The sequence below is a fragment of the Lithobates pipiens genome, unplaced genomic scaffold (genome assembly GCF_037356315.1).
Source record: "Lithobates pipiens isolate NorthernLeopardFrog02 unplaced genomic scaffold, aLitPip1_a1.2 Scaffold_30, whole genome shotgun sequence".
In the NCBI taxonomy this organism is placed as follows: domain Eukaryota; kingdom Metazoa; phylum Chordata; class Amphibia; order Anura; family Ranidae; genus Lithobates; species Lithobates pipiens.
In genome coordinates this window covers 28,690,413-28,712,195 of record NW_027507791.1, presented here as the reverse complement: position 1 = coordinate 28,712,195, position 21,783 = coordinate 28,690,413, and the positions used below count along the sequence as shown (strand labels likewise).

General features: G+C 54.7%; 1 protein-coding gene across 1 annotated transcript in view; it reads left to right on the top strand.

Annotated features, from left to right (window-relative positions):
* INTS3 (integrator complex subunit 3) overlaps positions 1-21,783 on the top strand; it is a 144,176-nt gene that overhangs the window by 60,121 nt on the left and 62,272 nt on the right. The window contains 6 exon segments of the mRNA XM_077463837.1: positions 3,557-3,623; positions 6,020-6,164; positions 6,391-6,520; positions 10,037-10,134; positions 15,322-15,513; positions 18,191-18,278. Coding sequence (XP_077319963.1) covers positions 3,557-3,623; positions 6,020-6,164; positions 6,391-6,520; positions 10,037-10,134; positions 15,322-15,513; positions 18,191-18,278 — 720 coding nt within the window.

Below are 21,783 nucleotides of genomic sequence, written 5' to 3'. Positions count from 1 at the left end.
TCTGCGATCCTCCAATGTGGCCGCTCTTGTCCCTGCCCCTTGTGCCTGCCGCTTGGGCCGCTCTTGTCCCTGCCCCTTGGGCCGCTCTTGTCCCTGCCCCTTGGCCGCTCCTGTCCCTGCCCCCCTTGGCCGCTCCTGTCCCTGCCCCCTTGGCCGCTCTTGTCCCTGCCCCCCTTGGCCGCTCCTGTCCCTGCCCCCCTTGGCCGCTTCTGTCCCTGCCCCCCTTGGCCGCTCCTGTCCCTGCCCCCTTGGCCGCTCCTGTCCCTGCCCCCTTTGGCCGCTCCCCGGACGCTGCCCCCCTTGGCCGCCCCCCGGACGCTGCCCCCCTTGGCCGCCCCCCGGACGCTGCTGCCCCCCTTGGCCGCCCCCCGAACGCTGCTGCCCCCCTTGGCCGCCCCCCGGACGCTGCTGCCCCCCTTGGCCGCCCCCCGGACGCTGCCCCCCTTGGCCCCCTCTTGTCCCTTACCCTTTGACCATACATTTAGGTTACATAGTAGGTGAGGTTGAAAAAAGGGACAAGTCCATCAAGTCCAACCCATGTGTGTGATTATATGTCAGTATTACATTGTAGGGAAGAAAGTCCATAGAGCTGCACATCACACAAAACCTTTATGCAAGAAGTGGAAGCAGCCTCGACCTAGAACTCTGTCCAGGCCCAATGTGTTCTGTCACAACCACGGTGCCTCATCGTGGGGGCAAAACAACATGACAACTGATAATGAAGCCCTGCCAGCACAATGCAGAGAGTGTTCGTTTTGGTGAACATGAACTCTCCATCCCCCTCCTCCTAACATTACACAGAAGGGAAAGCTGAGTAAGAATGAAGCCTTCGTTTCCACAGATTTGCCCGAGTGTGGGCGCGTTTTGTCACGTCGCGTGTAGGGCAGACCGTTCATTTCAATAGGCTGCGGAAAAGAAGTCCCAACTTTCCATCAGCTACTCAACCCCCCCCCCCCCCCCCAGGCGGCTAATACAGCGTGACCCCTAACAAGTGTCATACGTTGGTCCCATTCTATCAGCCGTGTGCGTGCATCGGGTTTTCATTAATCGAGTAGCGATTGTGGCGTCCGTGTATGACGGTCTCCAGTGTGACTGGAGGTAGGGGAGCGCTGGTCATAGGATGTCACATGGAAAGGTCTCTGTGATGGGGCTGTCACTCGCTCTCCACTACGGGCGCCGTTTTAGCTTAGACGAGTGTGGGGATTATGCATTGCATGGTGCGTCTCCGGGGATGGCAATTTAATTCGCTGTCCTCAGCACGACCCCGGCGAGCGTTCGGTTTACCGGAGTAGGAGATGTGTGTGGTGCTATGTGCGGGATAAGGGGTGAGGAGGGGTATCGAGGTGAGAAGTAGGGAATGTTCACCCAAGAGGATAAAAGAGAAACACCAGGAGGAAGAGGTAAGGGAGGCTAAGAAGAGACGTCGGGAAGAGAATCCTTCCCCACCTTTCTCCCCTCTCCTCTCACCCCTTCCTCCTCCTACTTCCCTCTCACCCCCCCTTCCTCCTCGCTACCTTCCTCTCACCCCCCATACCTCCTCTCTACCTTTCTCTCACCTCCTCTCCTACTTTCCTCTCACCCCCCCCCCCCTTCTTCCTCTCACCCCCTTCCTTCCTCCTCTCTACTTCCCTCTCACCCCCCCTTCCTCCTCTTCTACCTTCCTCTCACCCCCCTTCCTCCTCTTCTACCTTCCTCTCACCCCCCTTCCTCTTCTCCTACCTTCCTCTCACCCCCCCTTCTTCCTCTCACCCCCCCTTCTTCCTCTCACCCCCCCTTCTTCCTCTCACCCCCCTTCTTCCTCTCACCCCCCCTTCTTCCTCTCACCCCCTCCTTCCTCCTCTCTACCTTCCTCTCACCCTCCTCCTCTCCTACCTTCCTCTCGCCCCCTCCTTCCTCCTCTCCTACCTTCCTCTCACCCCCTCCTCTCCTACCTTCCTCTCACCCCCCCTCCTTCCTCCTCTCACCCCCCTCCTTCCTCCTCTCTACCTTCCTCTCACCCTCCTCTTCTCCTATCTTCCTCTCACCCTCCTTCTCTCCTACCTTTCTCTCGCCCCCCTCCTTCCTCCTCTCCTACCTTCCTCTCACCCCCCTTCCTCCTCTTCTACCTTCCTCTCACCCCCCTTCCTCCTCTCCTACCTTCCTCTCACCCCCCCTTCTTCCTCTCACCCCCCTCCTTCCTCCTCTCTACCTTCCTCTCGCCCTCCTCCTCTCCTACCTTCCTCTCGCCCCCCTCCTTCCTCCTCTCCTACCTTCCTCTCACCCCCTCCTCTCTTCCTTCCTCTCACCCCTCCTTCCTCCTCTCCTGCCTCCCTCTCACCCCTCCTTCCTTCCTCTCCTGCCTCCCTCTCACCCCTACTTCCTTCCTCTCCTGCCTCCCTCTCACCCCTCCTTCCTTCCTCTCCTGCCTCCCTCTCACCCCTCCTTCCTTCCTCTCCTGCCTCCCTCTCACCCCTCCTTCCTTCCTCTCCTGCCTCCCTCTCCTGCCTCCCTCTCACCCCTCCCTTCCTTCCTCTCCTGCCTCCCTCTCACCCCTCCCTTCCTTCCTCTCCTGCCTCCCTCTCACCCCTTCTTCCTTCCTCTCCTGCCTCCCTCTCACCCCTCCTTCCTTCCTCTCCTGCCTCCCTCTCACCCCTCCTTCCTTCCTCTCCTGCCTCCCTCTCACCCCTCCTTCCTTCCTCTCCTGCCTCCCTCTCCTGCCTCCCTCTCACCCCTCCTTCCTTCCTCTCCTGCCTCCCTCTCACCCCTTCTTCCTTCCTCTCCTGCCTCCCTCTCACCCCTCCTTCCTTCCTCTCCTGCCTCCCTCTCACCCCTCCTTCCTTCCTCTCCTGCCTCCCTCTCCTGCCTCCCTCTCACCCCTCCTTCCTTCCTATCCTGCCTCCCTCTCCTGCCTCCCTCTCACCCCTCCTTCCTTCCTCTCCTGCCTCCCTCTCACCCCTTCTTCCTTCCTCTCCTGCTTCCCTCTCACCCCTCCTTCCTTCCTCTTCTGCCTCCCTCTCACCCCTCCTTCCTTCCTCTCCTGCCTCCCTCTCACCCCTCCTTCCTTCCTCTCCTGCCTCCCTCTCACCCCTCCTTCCTTCCTCTCCTGCCTCCCTCTCCTGCCTCCCTCTCACCCCTCCTTCCTTCCTCTCCTGCCTCCCTCTCACCCCTCCTTCCTTCCTCCTCATGTACTTCCCTCTCACCCCTCCTTCCTTCCTCCTCATGTACTTCCCTCTCACCCCTCCTTCCTTCCTCCTCATGTACTTCCCTCTCACCCCTCCTTCCTTCCTCCTCATGTACTTCCCTCTCACCCCTCCTTCCTTCCTCCTCATGTACTTCCCTCTCACCCCTCCTTCCTTCCTCCTCATGTACTTCCCTCTCACCCCTCCTTCCTTCCTCCTCATGTACTTCCCTCTCACCCCTCCTTCCTTCCTCCTCATGTACTTCCCTCTCACCCCTCCTTCCTTCCTCCTCACCTACTCACCTACTTCCCTCTCACCCCCCCCCCCCTCTTCCTCCTCGCCTACCTCCCTCTCACCCCTCCATCCTCCTCTCTACTTCCCTCTTCTTCCATATACAGGGGGCGACATTACTACCAAGAATATTTGGCTGTCTGAAAGTGTGCTGGATATCCTGATGGAGCAGAGGTAAGTCTCCTAACAGCCGATATCACTGGTCTCTAGTGAATGGATAGGCTGCATTCTCAGTGATGTCATCGCTCTCTAGTGATTGGATAGGCTGCATTCTCAGTGATGTCACCGCTCTCTAGTGATTGGATAGGCTGCATTATCAGTGATGTCACCGCTCTCTAGTGATTGGTGGATTTGCAAAACATTATCTTTACTAGAGTTTTGCTTTATCATCACCTGAGAGGGGCGCTCCCACCCTGCATGCCTTGCTGACTCGCTTCTTCGTTTCAGACTAGAACTGGCGGGTACATTGGTGTTATTTTTATTAGGAAAGGAATGTTCATAATTCTTCATATAATTATGTTTTATTAAGCAGCCTCAGACGTCCCCGAAATAGTTTTCACAACATCCGCTGCCTTCCAGCCGGGTTATATCGGGCAGATTTCTGTCCCGTGCGCTAAGAGCTCTGTGCCCTTCACATGAGGGGCCCAAATATGTGCATATAGGTTCATCTCATCTCGTGGCTAGTCAATAAAAGGCACTCTTTAACCTCTTCCCGCCTATGATCTCTAGAAAATTGTTTCTCAACACCCAACACTATGCGTTATGCTAGGGATACCTTTTAAAAACAACCCCACTTCCTAGCTGACAGCTTCTACCCCCCCCCCACCCACACTTTATGCTTTAGGACCAATCAGAGTGGACCCTGATCATGTATTAACTTTGTCAGCTATGCAAGCTGAAGAAAGCAAAAGATTTCAGCTTGCAGGGGTCACCACAGCCTGTAGATGGCAGTGTGCATCTTTTTATTACTGCCATTGACTCATACAGTTATAGTATTAAAAAGAATATTTAAAAAAAAAAAAAACAGGTTGTAGAGGCCACCACAACCTGTAGACGCCAATGTGCCTCTATTTAATACTGTCCTTGACTTATACAGTTAGAGTATTAACAAGAATATTAAAAACAAATAGGCTTGACGTGGTCACCACACCCTGAAAATGGCAATATGCCTCTGTTTAATCTGTCATTGGCTCACACAGTTCTAGTATTAAAAAGAATAATTGAAGAAAACCGCTTGCAGAGGTCACCACGATCTCCAGACGTCAATGTGCATTTAATACAGTCATTGACTGATACAGTTATAGTATTAAAAATAATTATGAATTAAAAAATTTGCCTGCAGAGTTTACCACAGCCTGTAGATGGCAGTTTGCCACTGTTTATTAATAATGTCATTAACTCATACAGTTATAGTATTTAAAAAGCGTAATTAAAAAAAAAAACTGCTTGCATAGGTCACCACAACATGTAGATGGCAATGTGCCTTTATTTAATACTGTCATTGACTTATACAGTTATAGTATTAAAAAGAATACTGTATTTATTGGTGTATAACATGCACTTTTTCCCACTGAAAGTAGGGGGCAAATCGTGGGTGCGTGTTATACGCCGATATAGGCTGCCTTGGAAGGGAAGGAAGGGGGCCAAGAGGCGGGGGCTGAGTGTGGCGCTGAGTATACAGGAGATCCGCCTCTGTCTAATCTGGCACTGAGCAGGCTGCATTAATGGGCACTGGGGAGGCTGCAGATTGGCAGTGGGGAGGCTGCAGATGGGCACTAATAGGACTGCATTGATGGGCACTTGGCGAGGCTGCATTGATGGGCACTTGGCGAGGCTGCGTTGATGGGCACTGACCCTTATTTTGCTTCAAAGCTCTTTATTTGAAATGTTTTTTTTTTTTTTCATGAAACTTGCCTCTTAAAATTAAGGTGCGTGTTATATGGCGATAAATACGGTAATTTAATAAAATTTGGCTTGAAGTGGTTACCACAGCCTGTAGATAGGTGGCAGTGTTCCTCTGTTTATTACTGCCTTTATTTAATATTGTCATTGACTCATACAGTTATAGTATTAAAAAGCCATATACTAACAAATGACATCCTCTCCATCACCCTGGTCCCCTCTGCACTTACCTCCATCCTTGTTTACCTTCTGCATTCCACGCAGCCAATACGGTGGTGTGGGCATCTGGAAAGCTCAGGACACCGCACACAGGGGCTGTTTTTACGGAGGGCGGTTTTACGTCATGGTGGTGAGTGGGCATTGGTCAGTGCTGGCTTGCGACCAACGCTGATCAATGAGAATCGCTCTGGAAGAAAGAAGGGTACAGACGAGCGTGGCTTTCAAATCTCACAAGCTAGTGTGGGGCAGTGTCATTCAAGGAGGTAAGTGCAGAGGGTACTGGGGTACGGGGGAGGGTGCTGCGAGTTTCATGTTGTGTGAACAAACCCTTTACCTGGAATTGAGTTGTAATGTTACATTAAAGAATGGAGAAGTTGGGGAAGATGAAATGGGGAGCGCTGGTTGGACAGCTCTGTTGGGGATTAACTATTTTCTGGTGTCATCTGCAGAGAGTGGGTCATGAAGAGCAGCATCCTGATCGCCATGTCGGTGTACACCTACCTGCGTCTGATTGTCGACCACCACGGTACCCCTCAGCTGCTGGTTTTGCGACAGAAGGAGGTGGACTTCTGTATCATGCTGCTACGAGAGCGGGTAGGTGCTCCCTCCTCCATCTTACCTAAAGTCAAACTCTTTACATAAAAGCAGGAGGTGCGGAAACTGGAGAACAGGACCGTGTCTGCTTTTATCAGGACAGGAAGTGAGAGAAAATCTCCATATTACATCACGGAGTAGCACGGAACGAAGATCCGTTTCTTCCTGTACAGGCGGCGCAATGCTTTAGAAGCCCTCTAATTCCTCTCCTCTCTGTTCTCTGCAGTATATGGACTGCTACATGATTGGTCGGGACCTGGTCCGCCTCCTGCAGAATGTGGCGCGAATCCCGGAGTTTGACCTGCTGTGGAAGGATATGCTGCACAACCCGCAGGCCCTGAGCCCCCAGTTCACAGGTATGTCCCCCCTCCACACCCAATCCTCCCTTTTTATAAAGAGAAGTGTACGGTGGGTGGGACTAATAAAGGGAATCTGCATGGTGGGTGGTACTTGTAAAGAGAAGGTGAAGGGTGGGCGGTACTTTTTTACATTTAAGCTGCATGGAAGGCGTTACGTATAAAGAGAAGGGGCGGGGGGGCGGGGGCTGTATTAATAAAGAGAAGGTGCAGGGTGGGTGGCATATGTAAACGTGAGAGAGAGGGTGGGCGGTACTTCTCGAGAGAGAGAGGGTGGGCGGTACTTCTCGAGAGAGAGAGGGTGGGCGGTACTTCTCGAGAGAGGGTGGGCGGTACTTCTCGAGAGAGAGAGGGTGGGCGGTACTTCTCGAGAGAGAGAGAGGGTGGGCGGTACTTTTCGAGAGAGAGAGAGGGTGGGCGGTACTTTTCGAGAGAGAGAGAGGGTGGGCGGTACTTTTCGAGAGAGAGAGAGGGTGGGCGGTACTTTTCGAGAGAGAGAGGGTGGGCGGTACTTTTCGAGAGAGAGAGGGTGGGCGGTACTTTTCGAGAGAGAGAGGGTGGGCGGTACTTCTCGAGAGAGAGAGGGTGGGCGGTACTTCTCGAGAGAGAGGGTGGGCGGTACTTCTCGAGAGAGAGAGAGGGTGGGCGGTACTTCTCGAGAGAGAGAGAGAGGGTGGGCGGTACTTCTCGAGAGAGAGAGAGAGGGTGGGCGGTACTTCTCGAGAGAGAGAGAGGGTGGGCGGTACTTCTCGAGAGAGAGAAGTACCGCCCACCCTCTCTCGAGAAGTACCGCCCACCCTCTCTCGAGAAGTACCGCCCACCCTCTCTCGAGAAGTACCGCCCACCCTCTCTCGAGAAGTACCGCCCACCCTCTCTCGAGAAGTACCGCCCACCCTCTCTCGAGAAGTACCGCCCACCCTCTCTCGAGAAGTACCGCCCACCCTCTCTCGAGAAGTACCGCCCACCCTCTCTCTCGAAGTACCGCCCACCCTCTCTCTCGAAGTACCGCCCACCCTCTCTCTCTCTCTCCGAAGAGGGTGGGCGGTACTTCGAGAGAGAGGGTGGGCGGTACTTCGAGAGAGAGGGTGGGCGGTACTTCGAGAGAGAGGGTGGGCGGTACTTCGAGAGAGAGGGTGGGCGGTACTTCTCTCTCTCTCTCTCTTTCTCTCTCTCTCTCTCTAGAGAGAGAGAGAGAGAGGGTGGGCGGTACTTCGAGAGAGAGAGGGTGGGCGGTACTTCGAGAGAGAGAGGGTGGGCGGTACTTCGAGAGAGAGAGGGTGGGCGGTACTTCGAGAGAGAGAGGGTGGGCGGTACTTTGAGAGAGAGAGAGGGTGGGCGGTACTTTGAGAGAGAGAGAGGGTGGGCGGTACTTTGAGAGAGAGAGAGGGTGGGCGGTACTTTGAGAGAGAGGGTGGGCGGTACTTTGAGAGAGAGAGAGGGTGGGCGGTACTTTGAGAGAGAGAGAGGGTGGGCGGTACTTTGAGAGAGAGGGTGGGCGGTACTTCGAGAGAGAGCGAGGGTGGGCGGTACTTCTCGAGAGAGAGAGAGAGAGGGTGGGCGGTACTTTGTACCGTGTTGGCTCTGTGCCCACCATCGGGGTGTTGTACTGTGCCCTCTGACCCGTTTTGGCTCTGTGCCCACCCTCAGGGCGGTGTACTGTACCCCCTGACCCGTGTTGGCTCTGTGCCCACCCTCAGGGCGGTATACTGTGTCCCCTGACCCGTGTTGGCTCTGTGTTCACCCTCAGGGCGGTGTACTGTGCCCCCTGACCCGTGTTGGCTCTGTGCCCACCCTCAGGGCAGTGTACTGTGTCCCCTGACCCGTGTTGGCTCTGTGTTCACCCTCAGGGCGGTGTACTGTGCCCCCTGACCCGTGTTGGCTCTGTGCCCACCCTCAGGGCGGTGTACTGTGCCCCCTGACCCGTGTTGGCTCTGTGTTCACCCTCAGGGCAGTGTACTGTGCCCCCTGACCCGTGTTGGTTCTGTGTTCACCCCCACACCTGTACCGTATTCCTGGTAGTGCCGGGGTCATGAAGAACATTAGCTGTGGCCGGTGACGCGCGCGTTGCGTCCTCTCCCCACCATCTCTCCATAGTGAACGTTCTTCTCTGAATGGTGGAAATGATCCCGCTGCTCCATCAGCTGTAGATGAGGAATGGATGGGGGGGTGAGGGGGGGGGGGTTGGCTGCTTGATAATGATGCCCCCCGGACCCCCCCTCTTTAGGCAGGTTGTAATTAGCCGACTTCTTTCCCTTGAGCTGTAGAACATCTATTTATATCCGCTGCCTCCCTTCTAACCAATCCACCAGTTCCCGCGTGTCACCCCCCCCCCCCCCCCCATCCGCTTCACGCACTGCCAGTCGGCGGTCCGATGGTGGTGGGGGCAGCGGAGGTGTACACATGAGATAAGACCTTGATTGCCGAGCCGGAGCATAATGAGGTTATTGTGAGGCTTAATCGAAGATGTGGAGCGCCCCGAACCGGGGCGGAGGGGGATGGGCGTGCCATTGGTGCCTCTATAGTCTGCATCATGAGCCCCCCCCCACCCCCAAAACCAATACATATTTATAGTGTGTGACTGTGGGGGCAGGGGACATTAGAGTGTAAGCTCCTCTGTACAGAGACTGATGTGACTGTGGGGGGGAGGGGACATTAGAGTGTAAGCTCCTCTGTACAGAGACTGATGTGACTGTGGGGGGGAGGGGACATTAGAGTGTAAGCTCCTCTGTACAGAGACTGATGTGACTGTGGGGGGGAGGGGACATTAGAGTGTAAGCTCCTCTGTACAGAGACTGATGTGACTGTGGGGGGAGGGGACATTAGAGTGTAAGCTCCTCTGTACAGAGACTGATGTGACTGTGGGGGGGGAGGGGGCATTAGAGTGTAAGCTCCTCTGTACAGAGACTGATGTGACTGTGGGGGGGAGGGGACATTAGAGTGTAAGCTCCTCTGTACAGAGACTGATGTGACTGTGGAGGGGGAGGGGACATTAGAGTGTAAGCTCCTCTGTACAGAGACTGATGTGACTGTGGGGGGGAGGGGACATTAGAGTGTAAGCTCCTCTGTACAGAGACTGATGTGACTGTGGGGGGGAGGGGACATTAGAGTGTAAGCTCCTCTGTACAGAGACTGATGTGACTGTGGGGGGGAGGGGACATTAGAGTGTAAGCTCCTCTGTACAGAGACTGATGTGACTGTGGGGGGGGAGGGGACATTAGAGTGTAAGCTCCTCTGTACAGAGACTGATGTGACTGTGGGGGGAGGGGACATTAGAGTGTAAGCTCCTCTGTACAGAGACTGATGTGACTGTGGGGGGGAGGGGACAGTAGAGTGTAAGCTCGTCTGTACAGAGACTGATGTGACTGTGGGGGGAGGGGACAGTAGAGTGTAAGCTCCTCTGTACAGAGACTGATGTGATTGGCTCAGTGATCTCTGTACAGCGCTGTGATATATGTCAGCTATATAAATATTTTATCGGCTGTTTGTAGAGAACTCTTTCTTCTCTCCCCCTCGTAGGAATGCTCCAGCTGTTACAGTCTCGCACCTCCCGCAAGTTCTTGGCGTGCCGCCTGACCCCCGACATGGAGACCAAGCTGCTGTTCATGACGTCTCGGGTAGGTGTTGGTTCTTTCAGAGAATGTGATTGGGGGAAGTGCGGTGGGATGGGATAGGACAGTGGAAAAAGATGAGATGCCGTAAATTTAGGTAGTTTGCGGTTGGGTGTCTGAAATGAAAACTGTCTGTAGTCTTATTTAGCCAGTTAGATTAAAAGCTTCCTGGGATAGTCGTGGTATCTGATTTCCAACGACCTGATTCTATGGGTGTTAACCTGCAAGGTGTAGGGGGCCTCACTTAGGGCCCCTTGAAGGGCCACACATAAGAGACTGTATATGATAGAAGACTGTCAGAATTCAGGCCTAATAGAGGAGTCGTTCAGAGACTGCCATCCTGCAGTAGAGATGGTCGGAGACTGGGGACACGCTACAGGAGGTGGCCAGAGACTGGGGACACGCTACAGGAGGTGGCCAGAGACTGGGGACACGCTACAGGAGGTGGCCAGAGACTGGGGACACGCTACAGGAGGTGGCCAGAGACTGGGGACATGCTACAGTAGGTGGCCAGAGACTGGGGACACGCTACAGGAGGTGGCCAGAGACTGGGGACACGCTACAGGAGGTGGCCAGAGACTGGGGACACCCCCTACAGGGGGTGGCCGGAGACTGGGGATACCCCCTACAGGGGGTGGCCGGAGACTGGGCACACACTACAGGGGGTGGCCGGAGACTGGGGACACACTACAGGGGGTGGCCGGAGACTGGGGACACAGTACAGGAGGTGGCCAGAGACTGGGGACACACTACAGGAGGTGGCCAGAGACTGGGGACACCCCCTACAGGAGGTGGCCAGAGACTGGGGACACCCCCTACAGGAGGTGGCCAGAGACTGGGGACACACTACAGGAGGTGGCCAGAGACTGGGGACACACTACAGGGGGTGGCCAGAGACTGGGGACACACTACAGGAGGTGGCCAGAGACTGGGGACACGCTACAGGAGGTGGCCAGAGACTGGGGACACACTACAGGAGGTGGCCAGAGACTGGGGACACACTACAGGAGGTGGCCAGAGACTGGGGACACCCCCTACAGGAGGTGGCCAGAGACTGGGAATACACTACAGGAGGTGGCCAGAGACTGGGAATACACTACAGGAGGTGGTCCAAGACTGGGAATACACTACAGGAGGTGGTCAGAGAGACTGGGGACACCCCCTACAGGAGGTGGTCGGAGAGACTGGGGACACCCCCTACAGGGGGTGGCCGGAGACTGGGCACACACTACAGGGGGTGGCCGGAGACTGGGGACACCCCCTACAGGGGGTGGCCGGAGACTGGGGACACACTACAGGGGGTGGCCGGAGACTGGGGACACAGTACAGGAGGTGGCCAGAGACTGGGGACACACTACAGGAGGTGGCCAGAGACTGGGGACACCCCCTACAGGAGGTGGCCAGAGACTGGGGACACCCCCTACAGGAGGTGGCCAGAGACTGGGGACACACTACAGGAGGTGGCCAGAGACTGGGGACACACTACAGGAGGTGGCCAGAGACTGGGGACACGCTACAGGAGGTGGCCAGAGACTGGGGACACACTACAGGAGGTGGCCAGAGACTGGGGACACACTACAGGAGGTGGCCAGAGACTGGGGACACCCCCTACAGGAGGTGGCCAGAGACTGGGAATACACTACAGGAGGTGGTCCAAGACTGGGAATACACTACAGGAGGTGGCCGGAGACTGGGGACACACTACAGGAGGTGGTCAGAGAGACTGGGGACACCCCCTACAGGAGGTGGTCGGAGAGACTGGGGACACCCCCTACAGGAGGTGGTCGGAGAGACTGGGGACACCCCCTACAGGAGGTGGTCGGAGAGACTGGGGACACCCCCTACAGGAGGTGGCCAGAGACTGGGGACACCCCCTACAGGAGGTGGCCAGAGACTGGGGACACCCCCTACAGGAGGTGGCCAGAGACTGGGGACACCCCCTACAGGAGGTGGCCAGAGACTGGGGACACCCCCTACAGGAGGTGGCCAGAGACTGGGGACACCCCCTACAGGAGGTGGCCAGAGACTGGAGAGACGCTACAATAGACTGCTGGAGATGATTGCCCTCAGTCTCTTCCTGCTGCTGACTTCTGGGGTCTGCTAAGCACCATGTGGCTCTTGGGCCGTGGGTTGGGCCCCTGGAGGGGGTCCGATGGATCACATTTTGGTATTAAATTGATATAAATCCCTCTCGGCCGGCACCATGGCGGTCTGTAGAACTTCTGCCGCACGTTCTGTTGTTCGATCGCTCAGAACCGCGAGACGTTTGAAGCGTCGGGGTTGTGGATTGTTAACTCCAAGGCTCCAGATTCACCGCGTACGTTCCGGCGTTTGTCATTCCCTCACTCGTCTCCGTTCTTCCGTGACGTTCGTTTCCCCCCCCATAATGCTCGGCTCTGTACATCTCCCCTCCAATTATCTTCGCCGTCGTAGCCCAGCGCACACACTTCGGGGGCCCGTCATTGTGCGTTTTGAAGAATAGCCCTCCACACTTCAGATCGATAGTCCTCATCCGTCCACCGATCGCTGGAGCGGAACCTCGGCTCAGGAGACTAATTGTCATTGATTTGTAAAAAAACGCGTCAGTACAATGTGCAGCGCGGCGGTCGGAGGGGAACGGAGAGAGAGAGGTGAAAATGAAGAGGCGTGAGGACTGGCGCTGCGTCTGGGCTGTACGGCCGAGACGTGATTCGGTGAACGCCGCGTCCTGTTCCGCTCTGACAGAAAGCAGATTGGATTTGCGGCGGTAGGAGAGGTGCGGCGGATGAGATCCGAGCGTCCCGCTGTCTGCGAACGAGTCCGACGCGGCGGAGGAAGTTCTACAATTACCGTCCGCTCTGATTCCTGGGATGAGAGGTGCAAATTGGAAATCAAAAGTCCTGAGATACGTATCGGGGGGGGGGATCCGCGGCGAGCGATTTTTCTTTAACCCCTTCCCACCCGGGCCAGTTCGGAAACTTCTCTCTATTTTCGCAGTAATTTTTCTAGCGCGTATTTTTTATTTTTTTTTTGTTAGACACTTAAATGTTTTGATCACTTTTATTCCTATTATTATGAATGTAAACAACCTTTGTAATAGGAGTATGGTACGATCGGTCCTCTTTACAGTGAGATCGGGATCCGCCATCTCATCTCTGGGAAGCCTAAAATATATTAAAAAAAAAAAAAGCCTAAAAACGATCTTCGCTTCCCAGCCGAGGCGGCGCCATTTGAATGCAGAGGCCGGGCGTGACGTCATAACATCGCGCCCAGCCTCTGAGTGATCAAAGAGACTCCGGGCGACCGTCTGGCCCGCCGGAAATCTCTATGGTAAACATCCGGGGCTGGCAGATCTGTTCTTGGACTCACCGATGGAAGCGGTGAGTCTGTAGAAGCACCGGAGGGCGGAGGTCCCTCCTTCGCGCCGGAGGCCCACGCCCCTTCCTTCCTTCGCGCCGGAGCCCCCGCCCCTTCCTTCCTTCGCGCCGGAGGCCCCCGCCCCTTCCTTCCTTCGCGCCGGAGGCCCCCGCCCCTTCCTTCCTTCGCGCCGGAGGCCCCCGCCCCTTCCTTCCTTCGCGCCGGAGGCCCCCGCCCCTTCCTTCCTTCGCGCCGGAGGCCCCCGCCCCTTCCTTCCTTCGCGCCGGAGGCCCCCGCCCCTTCCTTCCTTCGCGCCGGAGGCCCCCGCCCCTTCCTTCCTTCGCGCCGGAGGCCCCCGCCCCTTCCTTCCTTCGCGCCGGAGGCCCCCGCCCCTTCCTTCCTTCGCGCCGGAGGCCCCCGCCCCTTCCTTCCTTCGCGCCGGAGGCCCCCGCCCCTTCCTTCCTTCGCGCCGGAGGCCCCCGCCCCTTCCTTCCTTCGCGCCGGAGGCCCCCGCCCCTTCCTTCCTTCGCGCCGGAGGCCCCCGCCCCTTCCTTCCTTCGCGCCGGAGGCCCCCGCCCCTTCCTTCCTTCGCGCCGGAGGCCCCCGCCCCTTCCTTCCTTCGCGCCGGAGGCCCCCGCCCCTTCCTTCCTTCGCGCCGGAGGCCCCCGCCCCTTCCTTCCTTCGCGCCAGAGGCCCTCCTTCCTTCCTTCGCGCCAGAGGTTCCCCTTCCTTCCTTCGCGCCAGAGGTTCCCCTTCCTTCCTTCGCGCCAGAGGTTCCCCTTCCTTCCTTCGCGCCAGAGGTTCCCCTTCCTTCCTTCGCGCCAGAGGTTCCCCTTCCTTCCTTCGCGCCAGAGGTTCCCCTTCCTTCCTTCGCGCCAGAGGTTCCCCTTCCTTCCTTTGCGCCAGAGGTTCCCCTTCCTTCCTTTGCGCCAGAGGTTCCCCTTCCTTCCTTTGCGCCAGAGGTTCCCCTTCCTTCCTTTGCGCCAGAGGTTCCCCTTCCTTCCTTTGCGCCCGAGGTTCCCCTTCCTTCCTTTGCGCCCGAGGTTCCCCTTCCTTCCTTTGCGCCCGAGGTTCCCCTTCCTTCCTTTGCGCCCGAGGTTCCCCTTCCTTCCTTTGCGCCCGAGGTTCCCCTTCCTTCCTTTGCGCCCGAGGTTCCCCTTCCTTCCTTTGCGCCAGAGGTTCCCCTTCCTTCCTGCCTTCCTTCCTTCCTTCCTTCCTTTGCGCCCGAGGTTCCCCTTCCTTCCTTTGCGCCCGAGGTTCCCCTTCCTTCCTTTGCGCCCGAGGTTCCCCTTCCTTCCTTTGCGCCCGAGGTTCCCCTTCCTTCCTTTGCGCCCGAGGTTCCCCTTCCTTCCTGCCTTCCTTCCTTCCTTCCAGGTTCCCCTTCCTTCCTTTGCGCCCGAGGTTCCCCTTCCTTCCTTTGCGCCCGAGGTTCCCCTTCCTTCCTTTGCGCCCGAGGTTCCCCTTCCTTCCTTCCTTCCTTCCTTCCTTCCTTCCTTCGCGCCCGAGGTTCCCCTCACGACGACAATCCCCCCCCCCCCCCCATACATCAGAGGCCCCCATCAGATTGTGTCTTCCTCATCACAGAGTTCTGCCCCCATCACATCAGAGGTTGCGGCACCCCGGGGAAACCTCAGGGGCACCCTGGATGAGAAGCACCGGAGTCCAGCACCATTCCATTGCAAGACTCCAACAGCCACAAGCATGACTTCCAGATGTAATGAAGTGATTGGGTATTGTGACGTCTGGTCAAGACTCCAACAGCCACAAGCATGACTTCCAGATGTAATGAAGTGATTGGGTATTGTGACGTCTGGTGTGTAATGACGGGTCCACCTGATTTTTCTTTTTCTCTTCCAGGTGCGGTTTGGGCAGCAGAAGCGATACCAGGACTGGTTTCAGAGACAGTACCTCTCCACCCCGGACAGCCAGTCCCTGCGCTGTGATCTGATTCGCTACATATGCGGCGTGGTGCACCCGTCCAATGAGGTGCTGAGCTCGGATATCCTGCCTCGCTGGGCCATCATTGGCTGGCTCTTGACCACCTGCACGGTAAGTAAACCGAGAGAGCAGTCAGCAGGAAATCATCAGATGTGCCCCTCTTCGCAGTGAGTGTTGTGTGTCTGCGGATACAGTGCTGAAATAGGCCAATCGGCAACTCCATAACCTGTCAGTTGTGACACCACCTTCATCAGACTCCATAAGACAAAGGCGGCCGGAAAGCAAGTGGCATCTGCTATGCCGGATATTTAACCCAAGGTGCTCTGGAAATCCTTTGTCATACATTAATTGTTCATAAAATAGAGATTGTATACTTATATTAAAGTGGACCTGTACAGAGGAAACCATCCAATAAAGGCAAGCAAAGGAAAAAGAACTGGTCACCCCTATTATCTGTGGTCTACCTACCTGCAGCTTATCTTTCCACGTTTACTGACTTTCATAGTCAGAACAAGGCATGGTGTCTCTGCGTGGAGGCAGCCATCTTGGTAAAGGACGCCCCCATCCATCAATCCCACCCTTTCACCTCCCCCCAGCCTAGCAGAAGCAGGGAGATCCTGGCAGCACTTCAGGTCCTCAGGTACAGCTTCCTCTCCAGCAAGGAGGATTATGATCGGCACAGTGGTGACTACATCAGATTAAAACATGAAAGTCCTCAAACTGTTATACTTTAACTACTTGCCGACTGCCAGCAGTACATGTGCTGCTGTTGGGTGGTTATCCCAGGCACTGCAACGTACCCATATGTTGCAATGTACTCGTATGCCAAGGGACACAGCGGGTTACGGTGCTCTTTTCGGGCCGTTGTTAGCGGTCTAGATACCAGGTGATCGCTGTGAGTTCACGACAGGAAAGCAACAAGTTTTATGACTGCAATCCGTTCCATTGTTTACTACTGTGTGTGATTCTGTGATTGGTCACTAGTGATCACATGGTACCTGGGAGAATCACAGCACCCTGCACCATGTGATAGCTGTGAGTCAGTTACAGCACCCTGTACCATGTAATGGCTGTGGGCCAATCACGGCACCATGTGATAGTCGTGGGCCAATCACAGCACCCTGTACCATGCGATAGCCGTGGGCCACTCACAGCACCCTATACCATGTGATAGTCCTGGGCCAATCACAGCACTTTTACCATGTGATAGTTGTGGGCCTGTCACAGCACCCTGTACCATGTTATAGCCATGGGCCAGTCACAGTAACACTGTACCATGTGATAGCCGTGAGCCAGTCACACCACCTTATACCATGTGATAGTCGTTGGCCAATCACAGCACCCTGTACCATGCGATAGCCGTGGGCCACTCACAGCACCCTATACCATGTGATAGTCCTGGGCCAATCACAGCACTTTTACCATGTGATAGTTGTGGGCCTGTCACAGCACCCTGTACCATGTTATAGCCATGGGCCAGTCACAGTAACACTGTACCATGTGATAGCCGTGAGCCAGTCACACCACCTTATACCATGTGATAGCCGTGGGCCAGTCACAGCACCCTGTACCATGTGATAGCCGTGGGCCAGTCACAGCACCCTGTACCATGTAATAGCCGTGGGCCAGTCACAGCACCCTGTACCATGTGATAGCCGTGGGCCAGTCACAGCACCCTGTACCATGTGATAGCCGTGGGCCAGTCACAGCACCCTGTACCATGTGATAGCCGTGGGCCAGTCACAGCACCCTGTACCATGTGATAGCCGTGGGCCAGTCACAGCACCCTGTACCATGTGATAGCCGTGGGCCAGTCACAGCACCCTGTACCATGTGATAGCCGTGGGCCAGTCACAGCACCCTGTACCATGTGATAGCCGTGGGCCAGTCACAGCACCCTGTACCATGTGATAGCCGTGGGCCAGTCACAGCACCCTTGTACCATGTGATAGCCGTGGGCCAGTCACAGCACTCTGCACCATGCGTTGGCCGCGGGCCAGTCACATCACCCTGTACCATGTGATAGCCGCGGGCCAGTCACAGCACCCTGTACCATGTGATAGCCGCGGGCCAGTCACGGCACCCTGCACCATGCGATGGCCGCGGGCCAGTCGCGGCACCCTGCACCCTGCGATGGCCGCGGGCCAGTCACAGCACCATGCACCATGCGATGGCCACGGGCCAGTCACAGTAGTAAACAATGAGTCGTGAATGCCATTCATGACAGTTCAAACGATTTGATGTTACAGTGATCATTACTGTACACTGAACTACTGATGAACAGTATGTAAAAAAATATATATATAAGTTATAATAATATACATTTTTTTTTTTTACCATAATGTCACCAGTGTCTCTGATCACCGCCACACCAGATATATGATGACTCTGTACTTCACTGGTATAAGTATTTAAAAACAAAGTGTGAAAAAAAAAAAAGTTAAAAATTGCACGGGTGACAGTAAGAAAACCCGCCCCCCCAAAAAAAAAGGTAAAAAGATGAGTTGGGTACAGTGCTGCATGACCGCACAATTGCCAGTTAAAATAGCTCAGTGCTGGATAGCAAAAAAAAAAAAAATGCTCTGGTCATGAAAGGGGGGGTGGGGGTATAAAACCGTCCTGAGATGAAGATGATCAATATTGCTTTTATATAAAGATCATTTTGTTATATTTTTATCAATTTATCTCTCAACAATGTCAGGTGGTAATCATTGGGTTGTAGTGATTGGTGGTTCTCAGGCCTCGTTAATCCACCTGTCTCCGTTTTTTTTCCTTTTTCTTTCCGCAGTCCAACGTGGCCGCCTCCAACGCCAAGCTGGCTCTCTTTTACGATTGGCTCTTCTTCAGCCCGGAAAAGGACAGCATCATGAATATCGGTAAGAACCCTCTGGCCTCACCGCGCGTTTGTAGCGGGGGTTTTCTCCTCTCGCGTCGCGGCTCGTATGTTTGATCTCTTATCGCGTGTTATCTCCGTATCCTTCACCCTCCCTCCCGCCAGGCGTTTCATCTCTCCGCTTTTGCCTTCACCCCGGCATTCCTTCCTTTGTCAGATGAGCGGGGCACGCGGCGGCGGCGCTTTAAATAATTTACGGCTCCTCTTATCAGAATGATTCGTGAAAAACAGCCTGGAATGTTGTCTCGAAAATAATGGAAATCGCCAATCGAAACCGGGGCCTGTGTGGAGACGATTGGTGGGAGAGAGCGCTCTCCTCTCTCACATCTATCACAGCAAATAGATCCAGAGATGCATATAAAACAGGCCATCCATCACCTGCTTGGGGCTCAGGGTGGGCTTTGAGGACAAAACGCGTCAGTGGTGGAGTCGTGCTCGATGGGAGTTTTCTTATGACTATAGCCCTACAGTCGTCGTTTTTTAATAAAGCTTATTGAAATAAAAACTGGTGAGTGGCCCGGACGCTTGTTCACTTGTACCTTCCTCCCCCTCGGGCAGTACCACACTTCATCCCCCAAGCTGTTTAACCAGTTCTGATGGACACGGCTCGCTAGGAGAACGTCATAAGATGTCTACCTGGGAAGTGGAGAGTCCCTCCCCGGCCATTGATCTGCTCTAGGCCGGGTGAAGACACTCCTCCTTTTAGATGGGCCTCATGTGACCCCCCCTCCTGGTTACACCATTGGGGGCATGTTGCACGGTGATTGGTGGTGAGGCCCGTCCTTTGGACACAGCACATCACCAGTCAGGGTTAAAGAGCCAATGACATGTCCAATCACAGCTCATCACATGTAAACAAATGCTGGTTATCAGCATGTCCTTTCCTCAGCGCTGCTAGAATGTGCGGAAAGGAAAGTCGTTGACCAGCTTTCCTTTGACAGTGGAATATACACTAATCAGGGCACTGATCATCGGTGCAGCATGTCGGTACAGCCTCATCTGTGACCTGATTATTAGTGCAGCATATCAGTCCCCGTAAGTGCAGCCTCATCGGTGCCTATCAGTGCTGCTTATCAGTGCCACTTCATGAGTGACCTGATTATTAGTGCAGCATATCAGTACAGCCTCATCAGTGCCCATCAATGCCGCCTATCAGTGCCTCTTCATGAGTAACCTGATTATCAGTGCAGGCCCAACATTGCAGCGTATCAGTGCAGCCTCATCAGTGCCCATCAATACAGCCTCATCAGTGCTTCTTCATCGGTGACCTGATCATCAGTGAAGCCCCATTGTTGCAGCATACCAGTGCAGCCTGATCGGTGACCATCAATACAGCCTTGTCAGTGCCCATCAGTGCCTCTTCATGAGTGACCGGATTATCAGTGCAGGCCCATCACTGCAGCGTATCCATGCCTATCAATACAGCCCCATCAGTGCAGCCTATTAGTGCCTCTTCATGAGTGACCGGATTATCAGTGCAGGCCCATCACTGCAGCGTATCCATGCCTATCAATACAGCCCCATCAGTGCAGCTTATTAGTGCCTCTTCACGAGTGACCGGATTATCAGTGCAGGCCCATCACTGCAGCGTATCAGTGCCTATCAATACAGACCCATCAGTGCAGCCTATCAGTGCCTCTTCATGAGTGACCGGATTATCAGTGCAGGCCCATCACTGCAGCGTATCCGTACCTATCAATACAGCCCCATCAGTGCAGCCTATCGGTGCCTCTTCACGAGTGACCTGATTATCAGTGCAGGGCCAACATTGCAGCCTATCAGTGCAGCCTCATCAGTGCTTCTTCATCGGTGATCTGATTATCAGTGAAGCCCCATTGTTGCAGAATACCAGTGCAGCCTGATCGGTGACCATCAATACAGCCTTGTCAGTGCCCATCAGTGCCTCTTCATGAGTGACCGGATTATCAGTGAAGGCCCATCACTGCAGCGTATCAGTGCCTATCAATACAGACCCATCAGTGCAGCCTATCAGTGCCTCTTCACGAGTGACCTGATTATCAGTGCAGGCCCATCAATACAGCCCCGTACAACCTCATCAGTGCCTCTTCATCAGTGACCAGATTATCAATGCAGCATACCAGTGCAGCCTGATCAGTTCCCATCAGTGCAGCCTCATCCGTGCCTCTTCATGAGTGACATGATTATCATTGCAGCATATCAGTGCCCATCAATACAGCCCCGTTAGTGCAGCCTCATCAGTGCAGCATATTGGTGCCCATCAATACAGCCCCGTTAGTACAGCCTCATCAGTGCAGCCTTATCCGTGCCTCTTCAGCAGTGACCTGATTATCAGTACAGCATATCAGTGCCCATCAATAGTCCCATCAGTGCCTGGCAGTGCAGCCTCATCAGTCACCTGATTATCAGTACAGCATATCGGTGCCCATCCATGCAGCCCCATCAGTGCCTGGCAGTGCAGCCTCATCGGTGACCTGATTAACAGCGCAGACCAATTGTTGCAGTATACCAATGCAGCCTGATCAGTGCCCATCAATACAGCCTTGTCAGTGCCAATCAGTGCCTCTTCATGAGTGACCTGATTATTAGTACAAGCCCATCATTGCAGCATATTAGTGCAGCCTCATCAGTGCCCATCGGTGCAGCCTCATCAGTGCCCATCAATACAGCCTCATCGGTGCTCATCAGTGAAGGAAAAATCGCTTTTTGCAAAATGTTATAACAAACTAAGAAGGTATTTTTTCCAATTTTTCCGGTCTTTTTTTTCATTTCGGAAAAAATGAGAACCCCAGTGGTGAATAAATACCACCAAAAGAAAGCGCTCTCAAAAAAAAATAGATAAAAATTTCATGAGAATGCAGCATTGAATGACCACGCAGTTGTCGTTCGAAGAGTGACCGGGCTGAAAACTGGCCTGGGCAGGAAGGGGGGGGGGGGGTGACTGTGCCCGGTATTGATGGGGTTAATTATTGGTGGTTATGTTGGTCCTGCGCGGTGTTTGGACGACATCTGTCATCGGCTGAGGTTGGTGCTCCCGTTATCCATGGTGATGAAAAGGCAGACAAGCTGCGTCAGCAAAATTTACGGATCCCCTTTGTCAAGGAGGACGGCAAGCTTTGTTGTAGATGTCAGGGAAACCTGTCACCGATCGGCGCACACGAAATGTAGTGACAATCTTCCGACAGCGAGATACGCTATTACGCCCTAAGCGTTCTGAGTAAGGCTGAATAGATTCAGTGCCCAGAAATGTGTGGACCAGGGATGACGGCTGCTGTCAAGAGGATGGGCCCTGCTCCTTTTTGAAGGCCTTTGGGCTTCTTGAGCTAGGTTCAAACTCGGTGGCCTAAAATGTGCACATCAGGAGGCAACAAAGGAAAGTTGCTGTTAGAGGATGGGCACTGCTCCTTTTTGAAGACCCCTGGGCTTGTTGAGCTAGGTTCAAACTTGGTGGCCTAAAATGTGCAGATCAGGAGGCTACTAAAGAAAGTTGCTGTCAGAGGATGGGCACT